Raw genomic sequence first — 23,738 nt, forward strand, 5'->3', positions numbered from 1 at the left:
CAAACAGAATATTTAAACAAAACATATAATGAGAGAAAGTAATTACTTGTGTAAATTTACAACGATCTCTTCACTAAGTGTAGATCGTATCATTGGTGCCAGGCTATGAATTACCTAAAAACAAAAAATACTGTCATCATATTATTCATATAGGTCTATCACAAACTTTATGATATGTCAAATCTACCATCAGTTCTGAGTACTTTCGAACTAAGAAAAACTGATAAGAAACTGAGCTCTTATTCTTTTCAAATGAGCTTGTACATGGTTACAAAAATACAGATTTATTTTTTAATTCAATTAGGGAGAATAGAGTGTACTTAGTATGTACCTAGTATACCATAGCATATGCTATTAGAATTTTGTCCAAAGCAAATGTCTAATCAGTGGCATCAGGAAAGAGGTAGGATGAAGGAATAACTATATCAATAAATGATGCAATTATCATTATTTACTAGTTGTCAACTCAGACTTTACTAGCACTGAATCTATTACCTCGTTTCCTTAGACATGTCGAGAAATGTTTTCATAGTAGATGCACATAGTAGAAATTGAACATAAATTCAATAACTCAAGTTTCCAGCTTCAGCCATTTAGGTTGTAAGTTAATTACTCTGTCAGTTCTCCAGTCTATCTCTATTTACTGCAATATAAATATATGAACTACTAGACAATAATTAGAAAATACTTCTACTACTTATTAAACAATTTAGAAGATTAACCTTGAATAGTATGTACTATATTATTTTAATATTTATAAATTGAAAAAACATGACCAATAATATTAATTACTATTAAACATGGCCAACAGTTTCAATCATATTTACAATGTACGATCGGAATATCATATAATTTATTTACTTCTCATAAACATGGATGGCAACAATACATGTAATATTTGAAGATAAAGAATTCGTGCAATAAAATTTTCTTTTAAAAAACATATTACCATATAATGGATATAGGAGAGCGGGGTGAACCTAATACAGGCATCAATATGTCTACTAATCCTGTAGAAGTCGAATTGTTTTTTAAAGATGTAAACCTTTTACAATTCCTTTTTTTATAGTATTGTACTGTCATTGTAATCGATAGTCGATATATCACGCTCAGCCCATCCCTAAGACTGCGAGCACGTTTGCATGGAATTTCTCATTTAGTCGCGCGACTCTATGCACCTTTAACACCAAGGACTGTGAGAAAAAATGTGGGATTTTCGCTGGAAACGAGGACCGAAGTCTCGGGATTTTGATGAACATACTACCCACATGTTTTTGAAGGGGGGTAGACAGTGAATATACATAGTAAGCATGTTATGTTAATTAATTAATACGTTCATTTTGCGTTAAAACTTTTGTTTTAATATAATTTTGTACTAGTACCTACGTGTTTGTGTTGGTAGAAGAGAGGGTGGAGACAAAAAAACTTTGTTCTAATATAAATTAGAATATTAATTTTATAATTTAGAGATCGACTATGTTATTACAGTGAAAGATATAATCTTTGATTCTTTAGTGCCTATTACATTAAATATTAAGTACTTTCAAGGAATGTACTTATTCTAAAATTACATTTACCAGTACAATTATTAAGTATTAAAATTAGAAAGAAAGAAAAATATTTTTTTATATGTCCTATTGAGACCTACCTATCTAAAATTTCAATATTGAACTATAATATTTTGTTCTACTATTAAAATCAATTTTCAAATGTGGTCCAAGAAGCTTTACGACTGCCGCCTATAAAGAGGAAGAGTTCGTCCTCCGGCTACCTGGGGAAACACAATGAGTAAACTTGTGATGGAAAAATTGGCTGGCCCAACAACCTAGGACAGATTGCCCTGGCGACGCAATATTAGAAAAACCGACTAACATAGTGTGGTGCAGCGAAAAGAAGAAGAAGGACAAAATCAACTTTTAACTTAAGTGTGAAACAGAAAGGTAAAAAGTTATCATCAAATCACTTAGACTTTTGACACACATACTCGTAACTAACTATGAATGTACCTATATACTTTAAAATCTATTAAAAATATTGTATTATTCCATTAAATCTGGAAGATTGCTTGCATAAGATAAAAACAACAAAACAATTTTTCAAATAGCTCTAAACCTTAAGTAACTGAGCATAAAAATAAACAAACCAAACATCTGCTTTGTACTATTTAGAGATTATTAAATGAAGTTTATTTGAATAATAACTATTTCGAATCTATTCTATTCCAGTCGCCAGACGAGAAGAGACAATATGCTTCAAATAGTTCACAATAACCTTATTAAGGCAATGGGAATAAGGTGGGAATTCTAAGATATTCTGTCTGAATAGTGAACAGGAATTGGAATCTTGATCTTTGTCCACGGGAAACTTGGGTAATATGAATCGACTGAAACTTGCTCGAGTTGCCGTTATATTCCACTTCAGTTATAATTTCATTCAATGCTGAAATATAATATATTCATTTGTAGATGAATGTAGATAATCTAGATGAATAAATTGTCAATAGTAAGGACTATTGACACTATAAACTTATAATGAAGAAATATGTACATATTAACAAAATAATAATAGTAACTCAGTATAATTCACAGAGTTTTCTACTCTCAAATTAAGCAGAGTACTATGTGTACTAAACTAAAGAAATTATAGAAATACTTAAATAAAGATGTTTTGGTAATTACTAGGCATAGAAAACACATCGATCAATACAAACACTCATACAGAATACAAATGTTTGTGTCGGCGAGGGAATGAACCTACGACCAACAGTGTTGTTTATAACCTATACTATCGCCGATGCCATTAATACTCCGACACCGAAGATGAGAATAATATAATTTAAAATGATTACTTTTAAAATCTTCAATTTTTTCGTCGAAACTATATGTATAAAGCTGAAGAGTTTGTTTATATGTCTGAACATGCTAATCTCAGGAACTTCTGGTTCGAATTGAAAAATTATTTTTGTGTCAAATAATACATTTGTCGCGGAAGGCTAAGCTCAATTACATTACACTACGACCAATAGGAGCGGAGCTGCAATGAATAATATTACAAAAAGCGGGGAAACGAAAGGCAAACGAAGTTACGTGGGTAGCTAGTATACAATACAACTATAATAGCACAATATACATAACAGCAAAAATACCCATAATTAAAACTATCAACACGGACTGTCCGCAATTACTGAAGATTTATGGCGACAGCAGCATTACTGAATGATATAGACACGTCATTTAGTTCGCCAGGGTGACCATAAATGCAGTCGTTTCGTGTACTGTTGGTGACAGGTAATGGACTATTTGGAAATACTCTTTGTTATGACCGTTGCCTTGTATGTCTGTTTATACAACAGTCTACAACTAATTCTCTACATATAAAGGAATAAATCTATTATATTAATTAACCGATTAAAAAAATATGTATATGTTTTATGTTTATATTCGTCGATATAACTATCAACTGTGGGCCGATTTATAAAATCCTTTATGTGTTTAGATAATTAAATTCCCGAGGTAGTCCTGCTGTCACCAAGCCAGGATCTGATAAACTGATTTCAGATAATTGAGGGAAATAATACAGACCAGTATTTTGTGTATAAACTTTCCAGTAAAATTTTCCAGGTAGGTATATGTAATAATTCGATTGGGTAATAAAAAGTGCCAAAGAGAAAAAGTCCATTTTGAAATTGACTATATATATATTCAATTGATCACGTGACCGCGCAATATACATATGTGATATTTCTATCCAAACAAAATCCTTTATAGTACAAGCAGAGAACAGAGTAAACTTACCTATTTATCTTACTTAATTACTACCATTAGAAAAATACTTATTTTTGATACATTATTGGAACTAACTAACATATTGCATACAAAATATATATATACAAAGTACTCGTTGCTTTGCAACGCTACTATATTCTTGTAAAGTAGCTATACACCGCCGCATGCAATAAAGCTTAGTACCAACAAGTCTGAAAACATAAAAATGCTTTGCAACTTCATCTGGACGGAAAATGAAAAATGTAAAATTCTTTACAAGAATGTTTCCTAGCCAAGAGGCGGAATTAAACGGAACAGGCAAGACTTAAGTATGGTCAGAAAGAAAAAATATTATTTTTTACCAACTACTAATGAATAATTATATAATTAATTAAATTTACTTTTTTTATACAACACGTGGCAAACATTCACCCACCTACTGGTTTTTTTTTTCAATCTACTCTAATGCTGTTGACCGCAGTTGACCTTTACAGCTTCACCAGACGGTAAGCGAGTGCAGATGGCACTCCAAACCCGCGGAAGGAGTTATGGAGCGGCTGAAGGCCAACTCCCGCCTGACGGTTACGACTTTAGTCTGAGGGCACCGCTAGTGGTTCGAACCTCGACTCAGGTCGTCGTAATTTCGATTCGCGTTTGAATTAGACGGGGGATCAATCGGAGGGGTAAATACCAACTGTAGCCTATATACATTAAGAGCGCCTAGGACATCCTGTAGGAGTCAGAAATAAAAATCAAATTATGTTCATGTTTCCAAAAGGTATCACGAGCGATTACTGGTCATTAAGAAACCTTAATATACTTTTTTAAACCTCCATGCTGTTGTTCCTATTGAAAAAAATCGGCACGTAGTTCATTCCAGAATCTGACTATGCACAAGAGAAAATATCTCTAAAACCGCAGTACCCGTAAGAGGTCAAAATAACTGAATATAACTGTAAGAAATGATATATACAACTGTGTAGGGAAACATCTACACTTTTTCCCCTTTCATATTTGGGATCAGTCCTAAGACTATAGGCGAATCTGTTCTGTGAAGCTCTTATACGGTGTGGTGAGTGGTTTCCCATTAGAAGTATCTACTTATATGTATATATTAAAAATTAGAGATAATTTACTGCTGACTGTACTTGTACTACAAGAAATGCAAAAAAAGCAAGTCGCACCAAACCAGTATTTTCCATAATATTAGTTAAAAAGCTAATATTAAAACCATAAGAGAAGTTATATTAAAGGCAATGCACTTTATATTAACGTTCGGTGAACTATCGTAAAGTTATCGCCAAGTTATCGTTAACACGCGCAGATAAGCATCTCTCACATTAACGACGTTAACGGGTCGGTTTTATTGTTCCTTGTTGAGGCACGGCGAAAGTCATAAACGACAGCGGTTACACTAATTAATATTTGTTTAGATAACAAGTTTGAGTCTTAATTGCCATTCGGAAGGAAGGATAATAATATATATCTAGCTTCCGCCTTGATGTGAATGCATAAATATTATTCATTGCTCTTGGAATATAAAATAATGCATGAATATTAAGAAAAAACGTGACTGGAAAGAATTGGATTATGTCTAAAATCATCAACTTTCTTCAGCAAATTTTCATTTCAAGATTTCAACAAACCTTGCGTTAGGTTCGTGGTTTAGTTGGAATTAGCAAGCTATGGCTAGTACATGAGTGTTGGACGATATATGAGTAGTGCCTCGTAATATAGTAAAAATATAATGCATTGAATATGTAGCAATAACATATACGGGTATGCATATCCATATTTACATATTACATAATTACTATACATATTGGTCTAAAATATGATCAAATCTTGACTAGATCGTAGTCAAGATTAGATCATAGTAGTTTACATCTCCACGGCTAGAATTAGACTGTATATAGTTCCAAACTACTATAGTAATATTTTAAGTAAACCTGAGCTGATTCAAAAGGACTGCCTCATTTAAGTTGCAGATGACTGCAAAAATCCAGTATCCACATAAAAAAGTAAGTTCTAGAAAAAGGAATGGTTTCCCTGTATTTAATTCACTTTTCTCAAGATATGCTTTAGTAAAAGACGTCTACGTGGGTTCCCTACCTGTTTCAGATGCCAAGCAGATTGCTTTTGTAAGCTATGTTTCAATTTTAACGGTGAGATATGGCAGTGAAATTACATTTAGGTACCTGACATGATGTTTTATTTTCGGAGTGGCAACGTATAAGTGTTACCACAGATGCTACATCATGACGATATGTTGGTTTAGGCCATGGTTGTGACTTTCCAATATTACTAGTTGTTTTAGACCTGTAGCATTATGACTTACAGAGATCTATTTTAGTCACCCGTAGACTTGCTTTCCTCATCTTTCAGTTCATCGTCATCCAATATGTTGCCTTTATCCTATTATTTGGATTCGGGATAATATTTTTTATCTTCTTCCTCAGCCATTGGTGTAACAATAAAACATTAGGAAAGCAACTAACTTGCGTCCAAATTAGTTGTTATTTCATTTTGTAATATATTTACTCATTCTTAATTTTTTATTCATATTCATATATTCATTATTATTATTATTTTATATTATTTTTATTCATTCATTCATGTTTAAACAAAATTAAGAAATTTTGCTAGCAAATTCTACATTGGTAACAATGTTGTATTGAATAAATTTACTCACGAATTGCGACCACAGCCATTCAAAAAGCCGTTTTAAATATTTACAAACGTACAAAGTTGTGCGTTCTGAAATTTGGGTCAACCCAATATTTTCATTAAATAAACGCTTCAACTCAAAATAAGAGTTCGCTTCTGAAATAATGTTACCATTAGGATCCGCGCAACCAGCACTAAATTTGTGTACCCTTTTAAATATTTGTTTCACGACTATATATAAATAAAGTCCATACGTAACAGCATTCAAAATATGAAATTTCCTGTTAATTGTCTAATATACTGTATTGAAGGAATGGGACTGTTTGTGTCATAGATTTTAGTCCCATTTTTAAGAATGTAGGATGCTAGGTCTCTGTCTCGATCTCATTGAAAATTTGTTCCTGAATTCACAACCATAATCTGATTTTACTTATTCTTTTATTCCTCACTGATACCTTACCAATATATAGGTATTATTACTACATCAGGGGTAATTATTTCATTATCATTAATAAAACTATGCCGTTTAATTTTACTACTCATTACGCACCTGTCTCTTCTATATAAAGAGAAAGAGAGAGGATTTTGTAACGACGAAGTAAACTTTGTAACCACTGCACCTATTTGAGAAATTTTATATTTATTTTAAATGTACAACATTTCAATGATATAAGCTATTAGTACAAATTTAACACACAAAATTGAGCACCTGGACAATGCCGGGGTGGACCACTAATAGAAGTTAATAATAAACTTTCGCTAAATATAAAGGAAAATTAAGAGTACGAAAGATCGAGACACAGCAGACTAAAGGCTAATAAATTTTATTGTTTTAATGGTATTAGGACGGATATAGCAGTTTTCGAGTTGTAAAATGTAACTTACAGGTTTTATTTAAAAGAGCAACACTCAAGTTTCTTGCTCGTTCTTCTTGTGATGAGGCAGCTTTCCGCATGAGCGATTAAAAAAAATTATTATGACTATTCAAAAGTGTTTAAATTAAGTTTATTTGAATATATGATTTTCTATTCTATTCTATTCTATAGTCCTGAACAACTAAAATCGAAACTAAAAAAACGCTTATACTTTGCTCCATACGCCATAACCCTAAATCGGATCGGAGCACTAGTGATTTATGCCTTTAGCGTTCGTAATGAGGCCTTCGACCGAACTGAAATATGGCGGACCAATAACAATATTCCTCTTATATGGGATCAGACCCAATATTAATACCGCTATCACAGAAATTGGGATTTATACATATGTACGATACCAAATATACGTAATAATCCACTCGTAAATGGATGTATGATTACTATTTACGACAAAGACAGTCTATAGTTACGTTTAAACTTTTAGATAGATAAATAAAACCTTTATTATCAAGATTAAAGCATAAACAAAAATAAAAAAAAAAACATGCAAAATTGGCAATAGGAACTGTCTCAGATATGCTTTTCATATAATGGGAATAACAAATTGACGGTCCACCGTAATGGTAGCATGGTAAGCAGTTATCTTCGCCTATACAAGTACATGAGATTCACTATAGGCTAAGGTATCATGACGCCTGTGATACCACTCATGTGTTGTCATTCCAGAAAGTAGTACAAGCTAAGATGTCATGCATCTTAGCTTGTACTACTGCCTAAACGCGCCCTACAATCGTGACATAAATAAAAAAGTAAGCTTCTTGACAGCTGAAATAGTTGAGTCTAACGCCCGAAATTAATAACGTATCCACAATCCAAGATCGCTACCAATCTTAGATTGATCCCTATCTCCAGATCGATCTCCAATCTGCGTCCCAAAATGACAACTCTATTTTTTTGACACTCGATAGGCATCGATCCTTGGATCGACCGTTCCCTCCCGCCGTTCTGTGTTACGCAAAATGTATGCCGCTACTCACATTTCTGTATTTAGAATTTCGAAGTATATAATTTGATATTAATATACAATGTAATGTTAATATATTACATATAATAAAATACTGTGTTTATTATTTGTTATGTTAATTACAAAATTTCAATTCACCATTTTTGTGTTTAATCATTTATTGGTTCGTGTGAAACGTATCGTGATTTATACTTTGACTACGATTGATATTTGACAGCAGTGCAAACTATTTCCAGTTACAGTCTGTTACAGTACCGACTCTCAATATTTAATTGTTATTATTTTTGATTTTCTGAATTAAATTAACATGGATACAGTAATGGTAAGTCAAATCGTTTTTATTTTACGTATTGTAACTAAATTGATGCGTGCGCACATGTAATGCTGCGTAGCGTGAGTTTTTTTAATGACGCTTACAATTTCCCGCTAATTTTGTAAAAACAAACTAACATGAATTTAACAATTATAGGCGAAGGGCAAACCATTATCTAAAGATGAAACTAAGGCTTTGCTGCAACTTATTGAAAATAGTCGCATTATAACTACTAAATGTACCAACACCACCAACAACAAATTAAAAATAGAGGAGTGGACCAAAATAACGGAACAATTCAACGCAACGGCTACAACTTGTCGCAGAACGCCTCAGCAGCTTAGGTTGAAATGGGAAAACCTTAAAAAAAACTCCCGTAAACGAGCAACGAAAATAAGAATGAACAACATACAGGTACATACTATGTTTTCTAATATAAATTAATATTTCACATACATATAACTTTTTACATACATTGTAGTGGTGTTTTTGTTTACATAAATTTTATTTTGCAGACTGGTGGAGGTGCTCCTGATTACATACCCCCAGATGATATATTGGACCGTGTCGCTAGTGTCCTGGGGAGTACAGTTAGCGGGTTCACAGTACCCTTTGGAGGCGACAAGGAAGTTATTGGTGATGGTATCTGTGTTGGTGATGGAGTTGGTGGTGGTGTTGGTGATGGTGTTAGTGGTGGTGTTGGTGATGGTATTGTTGGTGCTAGCGATAGTGAGGGTCGGGATATGTTGATCTTGCCTGATGAAATAGTAACAGTTGTATCCTTGTCTGAGGATATAGCTGTCTCTGGTGCCCCGGTCATGCTGCCAACTCCAGAGAGACCAAAGCCATTTACATTTAATTCTTTTCAGACTCCTAGAAGGGCTGGTAATGATTTTTTTATTTTAAATAATTCTATATAATCGTATCTTATAGTATTCAGTCCTTTGGCAACATGGCAGGCTTTCCATTGATAACAGGATCTGTTTGCATTTCATATGATTACAAATTGTGTACACAATAATACAATCCCCTATACTATATTTTATGTTTTGCACTGTGGTATTGTTTAACTTTAATGTTATGGAACAAATACAATTAATATAGTAATAATGATGTCTTTTGATATTAATATAGGTGGTGGGTTTTATGAATATAAAGTTCTTTATGGAATGTACTAGAGAAAATAATCATTAATATTATTAATTAATTATTTTGTGTATTTTCAGGGAAAAGGCAAATACAAGGAGATAGCAATAGATCTGCAAGAAATACGGCAATTGCAGAATACTTCATAGTTAAAAAAAAGTTGATAGAGGAGAAATTAACCAATAGTACAATAGCAAATGAAAAATTAAAATTAGAATATGAAAAATTAAAATTAGAATATGACAAATTAAAATTAGAATATGAAAAAGTAAAACCAGAATTAGAAAATAACAGATTAGAAACTGAATATTACAAATTAGAAAATGAAAAATTAAAATTAGAAATTGCTAATTTAAAGAAATAGGACTTAAACATTAGTTAGACTTAATCATTAGTTGTAATTAATTAATTTCACAATATCTTTTTAACTTTTATTGTAATTAATGTACTCTTTTTAAATAATTAGGAACTTTGTAAGATATAGGTTTAACTGGCTAATTTAATTGCTTGTAGTGATTTTAAGTATAGGTTTTTAATAAAAATAGTTTTTAAATTACACTTTTCTTTTTATTTTCTATAACATTACATGTTTCCCAAACTATTGTTTTTTCTGTTATTTCTGTACATCATAAAGGTTGGTAGAAAAGGCATAATATTAAATATTTTTTACAATATAGCACAGCTATTTTAAATTTGTCCTTATATATAAATACTATTATGATATTAATCAAATCTCAACAGTAGAATAGAAAATCATTTATTCAGATAAACTTACATTGAAGCACTTTTGAATAGTCATTACATTTTTTAATCTACCGCTCGTTCGGAAAGCTGTCTCATCACAAGAAGAACGAGCAAGAAACTTGCGTGTTGCTCTTTTAAATAATTTTATTATTACTTTACATTTTTAAGTTTAAGTGTGTGAATACAAACCACCAATTAGCACTAATTCTATGGCCGGTACACTATTTTGATGTCGATTTTTGCAAATAATACACTACCAAATTGTACACAAACAATAATCGACACTTATTGCACTATTATATCACTAATAACGATGTTGAAAATATAATATTCGTGTGATAGACTATTAAAAATTATTTATTTATTACGGCCAGCTGAAAATGACAACTGTCGTTGGTGTTGCTAATCGAAGAAAAAAAAATTACACATATATATTAACAGTAAATTACTTAATAAAATTATTACAATATTCTAATTACTAGTCTTCATCTGTTCTCTTAAATTGTAAAATAATTATTTATAAGATCTGCTCGATGTTGCATGTCTAGCATAATCATGTTTTGTGCACCACTGTTTTCTATATTGTCAGTAGGTGGCAGCTCAACTTCTGGTGGGATTTCTTGTAGGTTCAGGTTTCTACACATGTTGTGCAAAACAGCTGTAGCTACTATTATAGCGTGCACATTTGATATTGACACTCTTAATGTCAGTGCTACCACTGGGAAGCGGCGTTTCCAAACTCCAAATGTGCTGTAATAAAATATTTTAATTAAAAGCCATATTTCTACCAATGTATATAAAATATGTTACTGGTTAGTTCATTACCGTTCAATAGTATTCCTAGTTTTAATATGTGATTCATTGTAACGAATCTCTGCTTCTGTAACTGGGTTTAATAGTGGAGTCAACAAATATGATCTGTTTGGATAAGCACTGTCACCAAGCAACCATCTGTTTCCAAAATCACCAGCATCACATTGAGCTATAAAGATTGATAATAATTATTATTAGGATCTCAAAAACAAAATCAATTTTATAAAAATAGTATAATTTAGAAAAACCTGTTACCTCTCAGTATAGAATTATTGAATATTGTTGCATCATGAGTGGAACCTGGCCAACGAGCTACAACATTCATCAACCTCAGTTCAGCATCACAAACAGCTTGAACATTTAAAGAAAAGTAACCTTTACGATTCCTGAACTCTTCACCTATTGTTTGACCTTAAAAGAAAATAAATAGTATTTATCTCAAAGGAATAAATTAATAACATATTAAACATGTTCTAATACAAAGATGGAGATTGTATGTGAAAGTATGTAAAGAAAAGAAATAGCATGTATCTCAAAGGAACAGTTAATAACATATTAAACATCTTTTAATACAAACATGGAGATTGTATGCGAATGTGTGTACAGTCAATTGCACCCAGGACACGAGGAAAGCCAGCAATCCTATAAAAATTTTCTGCACCTTCCTGATGTACAAAAATATACTTGTCATACAATCGGGCTATGGCTCTTGACATGTCTCTCATGATTCTACCAGCAGTCGATTTTGAGACTCCAACAAAGTCTGCCACAGAAATTAACATAGTGCCGAGAGCATAAAACCGGAGTGTCAAGAGAAGTTGATGTAGAGGAGACACGCCATAATTTCTGCAAAAAAATAGTTGATTGTGGATATGTTACATCTTACTAATGTTATTTTAAAAGCGGCACGAGGCAATAGTATTGATATATTTTACTTACTTTTTTGAGGTTACCCGAACAAAGGGCATTAATTCAGTCAATAACAATTGGAAGGCAGGTTTTGTAAGTCGAAACCTGAAGGTGAACTCTGCATCATCTAGCGTCTGCATGTAATTAACCCTTCTTATTATCCGTGAACTAACGCGTTGTTTGTCACTATCATCGTCACTAGAATTAGTATCCCAGTCGGATAACTGAATTAAATGTTCCAAATCACTGTCACTATCACTAGACGACATTTCAAAAGACATTTTGGTAAAAATCTATGAATTCAATCTGTACACACAAGTCGCAATCCCAAGTATTTCTAGGATAGCAAATTTAGATTGTTTACTTCGATCGATAGAAACGTCAAAACGCACAGATTGGTTATTAATACGCCACAAACGTCACTTTCATACAAATGTCAATCCAAGGATTGCGATCCGTCCTCCTAAAGATAGATTGCATTGAAAGATTGCAATGTCAATCCATAGATAGATTATTGGCACGCGTTTTACAAAAATAGATTGAAATTTCAATCTTAGATTGCTAAAAATGGATTAGGATTGAATATTAATTTCGGGCGTAAGAAACCCATGGAAATGACTTTTTACAATCTGCCTCGAATGACTTTCATTCATTCTTCATGTCATTTGCTACACATACTAATGTTATAAAACGTAAAAAAAAATATTTTCTGTTTGTGTTGGATTATTGAATAGTTCAAAATATTATATATTTTTTTATCTATTGCAAGTTGTATTGCTAACAATACCCTACAGTTTATTAAAAATTCTACAATAATTAAACGAAGCCTGGATGGCCCCTAGTTTACAATACAAATATTATTTTATAACGCAAGCCAGTAAAAGCTACTACGAGTATGACCCTAAAATGTTCCTGAATTAATACATGAACGTCCTTAGACATTCAGCAGAAGTGTAAAGACGCAAAGAATGAGGGTAAGGAGCATTAGAGCTCCAACTTATCCTAATAAATGGCTAGAATCTAACCTAAGCTGCTTCTACGAGGGAATTCTCAGAAAATTGTACGCCTTCATCTGATTTATCGCTTCTATATTGTACATCAACGTTGACAAAAATTAATCCCTAGTAATATAATACAATATCTGTGAACCATTCCGGAACTTTGATAAATTCATGAAAAATTAAAGATTCGCATTTTTTTGTAGATATCTAAACATGTGTAGTTTAATAAATTACGTTTACACTCAAACCTCATTAAATTTTTTACAAAAACAAATAAATATTACGGACTAATTAACAAAAAATAGTTATGTGGTTAATTTATATGTATTATTGTGTTTCATAATTATTTCAAGTATATCATATACCTGAAATATTTATGAAGCACAATAGTTGTCAGCTAAAAAGTCGTAATTAATTTACGACTTTTTAGCTGACAACAATATTAATAATTATACAAATACGTTGTCAACAAAAGGAAAGTTGTTGTAGAAATATGTAGTTAAACTATTTATAAAGGCATAAATGTTGTGATGGCAATGTTAGACAGTGAAGTAACATATGTATAATTTTGTTTTATAGTTTAGTTTAAAGAATACAAAAAATAAATTTTGAATATACTAATATCAAAAGAGTTTCTCAACGAAAGTAATCTGTCTCTAAAACTCACCAAATGTGAATTATTTTAAACTATTGGCCAATGAGTTTAAAACCTTTATTGCTTTTAAAACTTCGCCATCTTTATTAGTCTTATTAAATCCGCTATTAACTGTGTCTTGTACCAAAATTTAATATCACCCCACTACTGTGTTTTCTTAATGCACACAATTGCCGCCATTGTCCTTTTCTCCTAGGTAAATATTTAATTGGGTATTAAGTGCTTTGGTTTAATGGCTTAATCGCTTTAATACGCCATTTTGATTTCTTTCTGAGCACTCTATCTTGAACACTAATTACATTTTGTTAAAATTACTTATTAAGATTGTTGGTTTTGCTATTATAATATTATTATATTGGTAGTATAAATTTAATAAAAGTGAATAATAATATATGTATATATACTATGTTATAATATTACCACAGACCATACAGAGACTTTGACGGAACTTACACAGTACTTATAAATAAGATATACAAATATACGATAAATACTGTAACTAACAAATATTTTAGCAGACATAGTGGTCTATGCATCTATACTAACTTCGATCGAAATCGAAATCGGCGAAAAACTAAAGAGTTCTGTGTCATTTTATAGAGCTGATAGAGTCAAGGAAACAGATAATAAATTGAAAATTAGACCTATAATCTCACCCTCAGCTACGTTAGGTTTAAATACACCCGGGATATATTTACTACATCATAATAAAACATTGGCTAATATTTAATGACATATTATGTAAATTGTACGAAATATAATGATGAATGTCATGTACCAGTTGCAGACGAAGTAGCGCAGGTCAGCTAGTAACAAACAAAGCACTTATACAATGTCATCTGTTATTTAATTAATTAATATAATAGTAGTTAGGGTATTGAAAATATTTACAAAATTCTTTATGTCGCTTGAGTGTTATTTTTCTCATCTTTTTTTTAATCATATTTTAACACATTCTGAAAATATTACATGTCAAGCGTCACCACGTGGATAGTCGAAAATCGCTCTGATTATCTAGGATATCTAGAATATCATACTAAAGTATAGTTAAATTCTAGACTTAATTAATATACAACAACAAATTAAATTAAAGATAAATACTTGAAAGGTGGCAGCTACCAACTTCAGCATGATAAAAAATAAGGGAGGAAAATTTTAAATATGCAAAAAAGAAATGCAAGTCAGTGTGTCAGGGGCAGACACGAACACTCCAGAGGTTCAGATAAGTCGAGTGGCGTCGCCGAGCATCCCCTTAATGACTTGGCTGTACTTCATGCAACTAAAAAGACGAATTTCAATAGTAATTGAGATAGTCAGAGTTTAGTCACGTAATTTTATCTATGCGAATATGAAATAATAAATAATATTAATAACTCTGAATAATTCACACAGCGCCATCGAGTCCCAAGCTAAAGAGAGCTTGTGTTATGGGTACTAAACAACTAATACAAATTCTTATTACTAAATTCTTATTCTTAATACTAAAACAATCATATTCATAAATACAAGCACCGAGACCGCCAATATATAATAAATTTACACATGCTCTACTTGTCTTCAGATTCGATGCGCTGTGTGAATTATCCTGAGATAGAATTATTATTATTATATTAAAAACATGTCGTTCTCCAAACAAAATTATATGTGTATACCAAATTTCATAATTGTTATAGTTAATCTTAAAGGTATAACAGATGAACATACGTTCAAATTGATATTAGTTCATATTATATGATGTGAATTGATAAAAGTACGAGTTGTCTACTCGTATATTTTAGTTAATAACATAAGCTATCATTTGTTAAAACACAATTAGGAACTCTCTTCCTGTCGTCGTATTTTCCCCTTCCTATAATCCCGAGGCTTCCAAAGGGAAACAATACTTTTGGAGGCTTTCAACACCACGATTGCTAGCACAATGAGTCTGTCAGCTCAACCCTAACATTTTCCGTTTTCCATAAAATGGAATCGGTTTAATACCTCCATAAATAGAAAATCATCTATAAAAATATAAAACCAGATAAATAATTATAAGTCTATATTGCCCACATATAACAAAATAATAATAAAAGTGCATTAAAACGTGTGTAAAAAAGGAAGATATTATCGCTATACTTAAATAGAGTAAAAATAAAATATAAATTCATAACTGTCAGATAACTCAAGCATTTTATTTTTTATGGACGAAGAAAACTAATCAGATTTCCAGATTTCTTGAGCCCAACCGTCATGTTTTTATCATATACTGTATTTTCCGTATTCCATAAAATGGAGTTTTTCCTGTAGATCTTTAATAAAAAAAACTGCACTATAAATATTTTTAGAATATGTATCTATTTCGACATTCATTATGCACAAACTACAATATGAATTAAATGCAATTTTCCCCGATGTGTTGCTAGAAGTCTAATTTCAAATGTATATTCTCTTCATTTCAGGAAAATATCTTATTCCATACGAAGCAAGGGTGCATTACTAGTCATTAATATTAAAAGATAAATGTGGTACACCTATATAGATACGTAACTTTATCTTATTATAAAGTATATAGAAAAAGAAAAAGAAATTTAAATCGGAGTGATACATTGCACAAAGCGTCTGTGAACAAAATAAATCATTATGAAAATGGGATAACTTTTATAAACGTATTCCAAAGGTAGCTCTCGTGTTTCGCAAACTTTCCCGTGATTCATTTCGCGAGTCCTTACAACAACTTTATTGTTTCCAATTATTTTTTTTTTCTTCTCATATAATATTCTTTTATTCTATAAGTAGAGTAACATTTTTATCTATATTTTACAAAATAACAGATTTTACATAAATACATTATGATGTACATAAAAGTAGTAGGTCAGTTTAGTTATTTATACGTATAATTAGTAAAAATCACGGGATCTTACCACGTTTAAATATAAAACGTGGTAAGATCCCGTGATTTGTACTAATTATACGTATAAATAATGACCGCGTCAAATTTAAAACAGTTTAGTTGTTATCTATAGACGAATACTATATATAGAGAGATAGATAGATAGATAATATTTAGATAAATGTGAAATATACCTCCACGACTGTTATGCCAGATATGGTAGTCAGTCGCATTGCCCATTAGCGACGTCATGTAGAACGTAACACTTGACATATTTCGCATTTATTTTGTCTTCATATTAAACAGATAGCATACGTTACTAAATAATAAAATCTTATTAAATAATTAAATTTAATTATTAATTTAGAATACGATAGAATAAGTCAAACCTATCCGCGAGTTAAGAGTAATGGAGTCTGGAACAACATCTTTACAAAATTATAACATTATAACATTTATGATAGAGATGAACTTCTTAGCATTCCATGAAATCATGGAGCGGGTGCCGGATTCTTCAGCAGGGGAGGAACTCGTGACCCGGGTGTTGGTTTAAGGGGCCCCTTTTTCTCACCTTCATCGCTTCTGTTTCACTCTCTGCTCAGCCCAATCGAGTATGAGCCTGCTAGTGTAGCTTTAGTTACATGTCTTAGTATAGAACTTACTGCAGTTCTAGTTAGGCCAAGATCTTTTTGAAGATTGTAGAGAGATTTCGCACCTCAACTACATATAAAGTAACCACAAATCCATTTTTCATTCATTTTTTTATTAGTTGGTAATATTTATTTATTTTATTGAATGGTCCTACATTTATTTCTCACTAATTGATCCAATAAGTAACTTCAATAAGTTTTTGCGTGAAAGAGTAACAAATATCCATCCATACTCAAACTTTCGCATTTATAATATTTGTAATATTGTACAGCGAGCTCTACTAGTATTATATGTTTAAATATACACATCCTACATCCTCTGAGAATTTTATAACACTTTTCATACGTGTCCATTAAAATAGTCCGATAAGAAGCAATACCTAGGATTGAGAAGGGCTTGTTTTCTAAGTTTCTATAATGCTAAAAGCTTCCGAATTTCAATGCCTGAAAGTTACAAAACTTTAAGATCAACAGATTGACTTCAGCGTTGTTTAAATCAGCCCTTGTAGAAAACCCCGTTGGCAATATATACAACGGAGATTGAAGCTGAACAAAGTTCTGGAGTTAGCAGAGCGGCAAATTGAACTCTTCTCTAGACAAGATTACTCTAAATACCTGTAGCTACGACGTAGGCGTTGTGTTTATCTTTATTTGTCTTACGATAGGTCAAAGACATGCGATTTTTACTTAGATTAATCAAATACTAATTTCTTAAAACTTGATCAACAGATCAATTCGAAAAAGATTCTCTATTCGACTATTTTGATACCTACGCAATATCGATACCAGTTCTACATCGACTCTGTTTTTTTCTTTTTTAATCAAAAATATTCTAGTTTCGTCAAGTTACAAGTTGGTATGTAGAATAACAAAATCTGAAATAATTAACTATGATTATGTTGATATTCAATTCCGAAGTTTTTTAATTAAGGACAGTAATTACAGGCATTTTATATTTAGTACCCAATTTTGTCTATTAGTGTGAAAAATAAATGAGTACTTTACTGTTTTCTCTTTTTTTTATAAGTTCGTCATTATTACCAAGTAAACGCTTATCTACAGCGCAAAGTTATGTCCGAAAATCACAGTCCTATATGTTAGAAACTAATAATGTCATGTATTAGTAATTTACAGTCACTTTATATACTCTCATAGTTAATAAGATAATATAAAAATTTAAAAATTAAAAGATTTTCTTAAAAATCCAAATTATGAAAAATTAATTTACCAATTTGTAAATTTGGATATTTGAGTTAAGACAGTTTCTTACATATCATATGCGTATTTAATGTTATTGGACTTGGCCTGTGAGTACTGCCCACACTACCGGTTTTTTTATACTGTATTCGTAATATACAATATAATAAACATCGTCAACTAAAATGGATATGAATTAACCCAGTAAAGTTCATCTGAGTATGTCCATTAGGTAGGTCATTACACAGGAAGGACGCGCGAAGTTTTAATGATAAGAACTATGGGCGCCATCATGACCACAGATAAGAGAAACTCTGTAATCCTTGCTTAATTGATTCACAAAATGCCGACTCAGGCCATTCAATGGAAGGTCACGATGGCCGGCTATCGAAGCAATTCTAACCAATCATGCTTGACTGAATTATTTAAGAGTCTCGTCTTTCCAGTTAGTGCAGTTCTGAATGGAAATAGAATCTTATTATTCTGAGTAAATAGTATTCGCAAATTAATATCCAATATTATTCTCAATCCAATATTGCTTGTTCATTACGATTGATTTTGTTAAAATAGATTAAAGTTTAAATTATTATAGAATATTCTTTGTAATAGTTGTGATATCAAAACCCACTAGCGCCACCTATTAAGGTTTATATGTTTGTATATGTTTAATATGACTATATATTATTTTATATTTGTCTTCTGTATTTGTGCTATTAAAAGTAAACTTAATACTTTGTATTTAAATAATTGTGACTGAATCAGGAATACCTGCTGTTAAAATTTGTAAAAACAAATATTTGTTCCAGCAGTATGTATTCAATATTTATGTTTGCTAAACTCTCTTTAACTGCGTATGTTAAAATAAAAAGTACTGTATATAAATACCATTTTTCATTTTGATATCGCTATTTCCAAATATTTCCTTTGATACAAACCCTAACCTTTCTTATAAATGTAGCAAAACTCTGCTAAATCAGCGAGTCTTTTTAAGTATCTTTCGTATATACGACTATTGTTTATTATTTATACAGATTAAATTACTGTTAATATTCTATAATATATATCTATCTTCAGGCAACTATACAGAGTAATACGTACCATTCACTTCTATACCTACACACTACTCTCGCTTCTCTCGCTTTTATAATTTGTCTATTACACATCGGTGGTGGTGGAGATTATTAGTAATAAATTAGTGGGAACGTTGTTGGTAATCTACCATTTCTGGTCATCGTTAATCCGTCATATAACTTCACATTCATCCTGTCATCCTCCATCCCGCTCTACATCATCGTACACCATTAGCGAAAATGATTGCATTCTAAATTTGAATATTTTTATTTAACTATTACCGAGATTTTTTTTTTAATTTTATAAAAAAATAAGATTCTAATAGTTTAATAAATATATTATTATTATTAAACCATTATCGAAATTAAAATACAGTCTTCAGATTATAAAAAACTTATTCTATTGGTAGAAAATAATCAGAATAGAGTAAAATATTTTCAATTCCACTACATTCAATATTGCTAGTTTAGCGTGAGTAGAAAATACTGAGACAGCACATTTGTTTCCGTCCAAATATAAAGTTTTATTTTGTCTGAGAGTAGAGTCACTGCAAAGTAGGGTTGCCCACCTTAAAACGAAGAAAATTTAATAAACACTCGTATATTAGTACAATTTGTTTATTCAATCTCGTACACCATAGTATTTCGACCGATTTTCGTAGGTCAAAATCTGATACGATCTTATACGAAGTTATAAATATCCTTGTACCCAAAACCAAAAATCACTTATTTGCACTAGGATTCCCGTACTGTTGGCATCCCTGCTACAAAGCGCAAACTGTGTTGAACTAGTAATATAGCCAGACACTGAATGGTCACGATTTGTTTTTCTCCGCTACGAAGTTTCTCGCTCGTTTTGGTGAATAATTGCAGGGTATTTTATTTGCTGCATTTACAATAGCAACGTGCAAACATTCAGTTGTTTGTAACTCTGGTTGGAAAGTTGTAATGTACCCAAGAATGCTTGTTCTTTACTATGTGAGCAAGCTATTTTCAATTAAAGGTATTAATTAGTACTAGAAAATAAATTTTACAGCAAGAAATAAAACATAAAGGCATTCGGAAGACTGTTGACTGTTCAACGAGCAAACTATGCCTTCCTGATTATAGCTTGATCAGAAATTAAACACGTGTCGTAATATGTACATGGATTCAATAAGGGTTGTAATTTGATTACTAATAGAGAAGATTGTAACGCTTCCGAACTGGTGGTCAGGTTTCCGTACTGAATAATCTCTTACATGCTAATTGTAGCGGAATCAAACAAAATAATATAAATGGATATCCAAAACAAAAAACACCAAATTCGATAAAGTGTATATTTTACGTAGTACAATATATTCCTATTTATAAAATTTTCTCACTTATTAAAATCTATTATCAACGAGTAGTATAGTTCTTCTCTTTTTAAATTTATATTTAAAAAGAGAGTATATGTGCATTTATACGAAGCTACTAGTGCTTATTTATGTAATTATGAATGGTCTTAATGAGATTATGGGCACTTATTAGTACAGATCTACTAAACTAAAGCTAAGATATACAGCATGAAACAAAAAGCACTACCGTATATTTTGTAGTTTTAAAAACACATTCAGGCACGTTGTAGTGAAGTAATTCATTAGGAAAAAGGGGGGAAGCTTTTACAAATTGTAGTTGCTGTGGAATCTTGTCCCAGGTAATACTCCCGCATACAAATAGATGCTTACAGTAAATGTGAATAATTTACGTTTAAAGCTAAGAGTAAATCCGCATTGCGAAATTTGAACGGCCTATGTTTTTCATCCTTGAAATATTTCGTCTTTTTGCTGGGAGTATAATTATTGTTAGGATATATTACTATAAATACGAATAACGACTACTAAATATACTGTGGAATATATTAAATGTATTCATAAGCTTCAAAATATTTATGTACAGTCATTTAGATAGTCAAAAACTTTACCTCTATTTCTAAACGAACTACTCACCTGCTGAAAAAAAAAGCATTTACCTACAAGAACTGTGTTTTTTTAACATTACTTAATATTATGTCTTAGTATATGTGTGTCGAGTTTCATAATCCTGTGCTGATTGCGCAAGTAGACACTTTTGTTTAATTAGTCATTTTGTTCAATTGGGCATTTGTCTCATTCTGCTTTAATTGGGGTGTGGTAGGATAAAAACAAATAACCTATTAAAAGTGTTTCAAATTGAGTTTACACTAAAAGATTATTTCTATACCTATTCAAAACCTTTCGTTTGATTAAAATAAACACGCCCACCAAATAGAAAATCTCGCTGTCGAGTGCGATAACTAAAAGTAGTGGCTTCAAATATTATCATAGGATCTAAAACTAACACGGGAGTTAATGCAGTGGTGATTTACATCGGTGTTACCCGGGTGCCCGGGTAAAGCCGGGCAGCGAACGTAATGCTGCCATCTGATGAGTCCACACCACCCGGGTGAATACTGATGAGGAAACGTGGCCCGGATCATTATTAATTACTAGTGAGACGTCGTTTGCATAAAGGGTAATGTTTCTTTCTATTTTACATCTGTTATTGTTGTATTGGCAAGAGCTCGACCGACAGGAGCGTCGCTGTTAAATTATAAATGAATTGTTGTGTATTTAAAGTTTCGAAGCAAAAATGTACAACGTATGCGCGTTTCTGTCCACCTTTCATTATATTTTATAATGGATGTGAACTTATAAAAGGAGATTTCATTTGGTAGTGGAAGAAATCCTCATTTTCCAATTATTATATAAATATAAAACATTTAATTCTGTACATTTTGAGTTCATTTCAATAAATAAATAAATAACCTCTGGATCCTTAACACAGCGCCATCTAGTCCTACGGTAAGCAGAGCTTATGTTATCAGTATTAGAGAACTTATATAAATACTTGGATTTTTTTTAATACAAGAAAATGAAAATAATATACATAGAAAACACCCATACTCATGAACACAAATATTTCCGCCGTGCGAAGAATCAAACCTGCGACTATCGGAAGTAAAGCGGTGTGGAAAACCGCTAGACCACCGACGCCGTATAATAATAATATACCAACACTATTGCTATCCTAGATGGGGTAGACAGAGGCAATGGTAATTGTCTAAGTTGTACTGAACGCAACGTTTGACTTGCCTATACCTCGCTGAAGATATTTTAATAAATAAAAATATGCTACTACGGTTACGAGCATGCATTTTCAATTAAAAAAATAGATTTATCAATTGAAAACGCTCTAAGAGCAATAAGTTTAATACAAATAAAAATAAAAAAAAAGTAAGTAGCTCCTACAAGTACTTTAAAGTAAAAACCGTGGAAAGAAGCAAATAGAAAGCAATCTAATTCCGCGCTTCCAGGTCGAAAGAAAACGTCGGAATACTTGGAAAACATTGGAAACAGTAAAGATCAGTGAAATTAAAAAATAAGAATAACCTTTAAGTAGTTGTCATGCCAATAAAGCTTATTTTTATTCATCTAAATTTTGTATGTCAATATTTTATTCTTTATTTTACTTAAGCATATTATGTACAAAGATATCTGCGTGGGCACGTTTGCCTCGCCTATTCAGCTTATTTCAGCTATCAAACTGCTTGCTTTCTAAACTATCACTGTTGTGAATATTTTTTTATTGTTATTTTACTGAAGTATATTATGTACAAAGATGTCCGCGTGGGCACGTTTGCCTCGCCTATTTAGCTTATTTCAGTTGTCAAAAAGCTTGCTTACTAAGCAAGCAATGTTTGGAGATGTGATAGTGAATGACAGGCATGGAGGCATGACACCGTAATCCTCCGAATAGCAATGCATAAGCAATACCAGTGATGTCACAATGACGTGATGTAAGATTTGCTGTTCATATATTCATCCCATCAAGTTAAATGGGCCCGCTTAATTTTTTTATATCATGAAGGTAATTGCTGTTTATAAACAAAAATATTCGGAAGTATAAAATTATTTCCTTTAAAGAGTAACACCTTTTTGCTTATTCAACGGGAATAAAAAAGACAATTCCTCACAGAAATAAAACCATCGCACTCCAAGC

At 31.6% G+C, this 23,738-nt stretch overlaps 3 protein-coding genes across 5 annotated transcripts in view; 1 reads left to right on the plus strand and 2 right to left on the minus strand.

Annotated features, from left to right (window-relative positions):
• The window catches only part of LOC131855550 (amyloid-beta-like protein), a 136,406-nt gene that overhangs the window by 86,060 nt on the left and 26,608 nt on the right, over positions 1 to 23,738 (minus strand). The window lies entirely within an intron of this gene.
• On the plus strand, positions 8,559 to 9,697 carry LOC131855553 (uncharacterized). Its single transcript, XM_059206829.1, has 3 exons — positions 8,559 to 8,652; positions 8,800 to 9,057; positions 9,159 to 9,697. The coding sequence occupies exons 1-3, from the start codon at positions 8,638 to 8,640 to the stop codon at positions 9,561 to 9,563; spliced, it is 678 nt and encodes a 225-aa protein (XP_059062812.1). The 5' UTR covers positions 8,559 to 8,637; the 3' UTR covers positions 9,564 to 9,697.
• On the minus strand, positions 10,365 to 12,615 carry LOC131855552 (putative nuclease HARBI1). The gene is made up of 5 exons (XM_059206828.1): positions 12,286 to 12,615; positions 11,924 to 12,192; positions 11,602 to 11,757; positions 11,359 to 11,515; positions 10,365 to 11,283 (listed from the first exon to the last, which is right to left on the minus strand). The coding sequence occupies exons 1-5, from the start codon at positions 12,534 to 12,536 to the stop codon at positions 11,031 to 11,033; spliced, it is 1,086 nt and encodes a 361-aa protein (XP_059062811.1). The 5' UTR covers positions 12,537 to 12,615; the 3' UTR covers positions 10,365 to 11,030.

This window comes from Achroia grisella, unplaced genomic scaffold (genome assembly GCF_030625045.1).
Source record: "Achroia grisella isolate CSIRO2021 unplaced genomic scaffold, CSIRO_AGI_Agris_v1 utg146, whole genome shotgun sequence".
Taxonomy (NCBI): Eukaryota; Metazoa; Arthropoda; class Insecta; order Lepidoptera; family Pyralidae; genus Achroia; species Achroia grisella.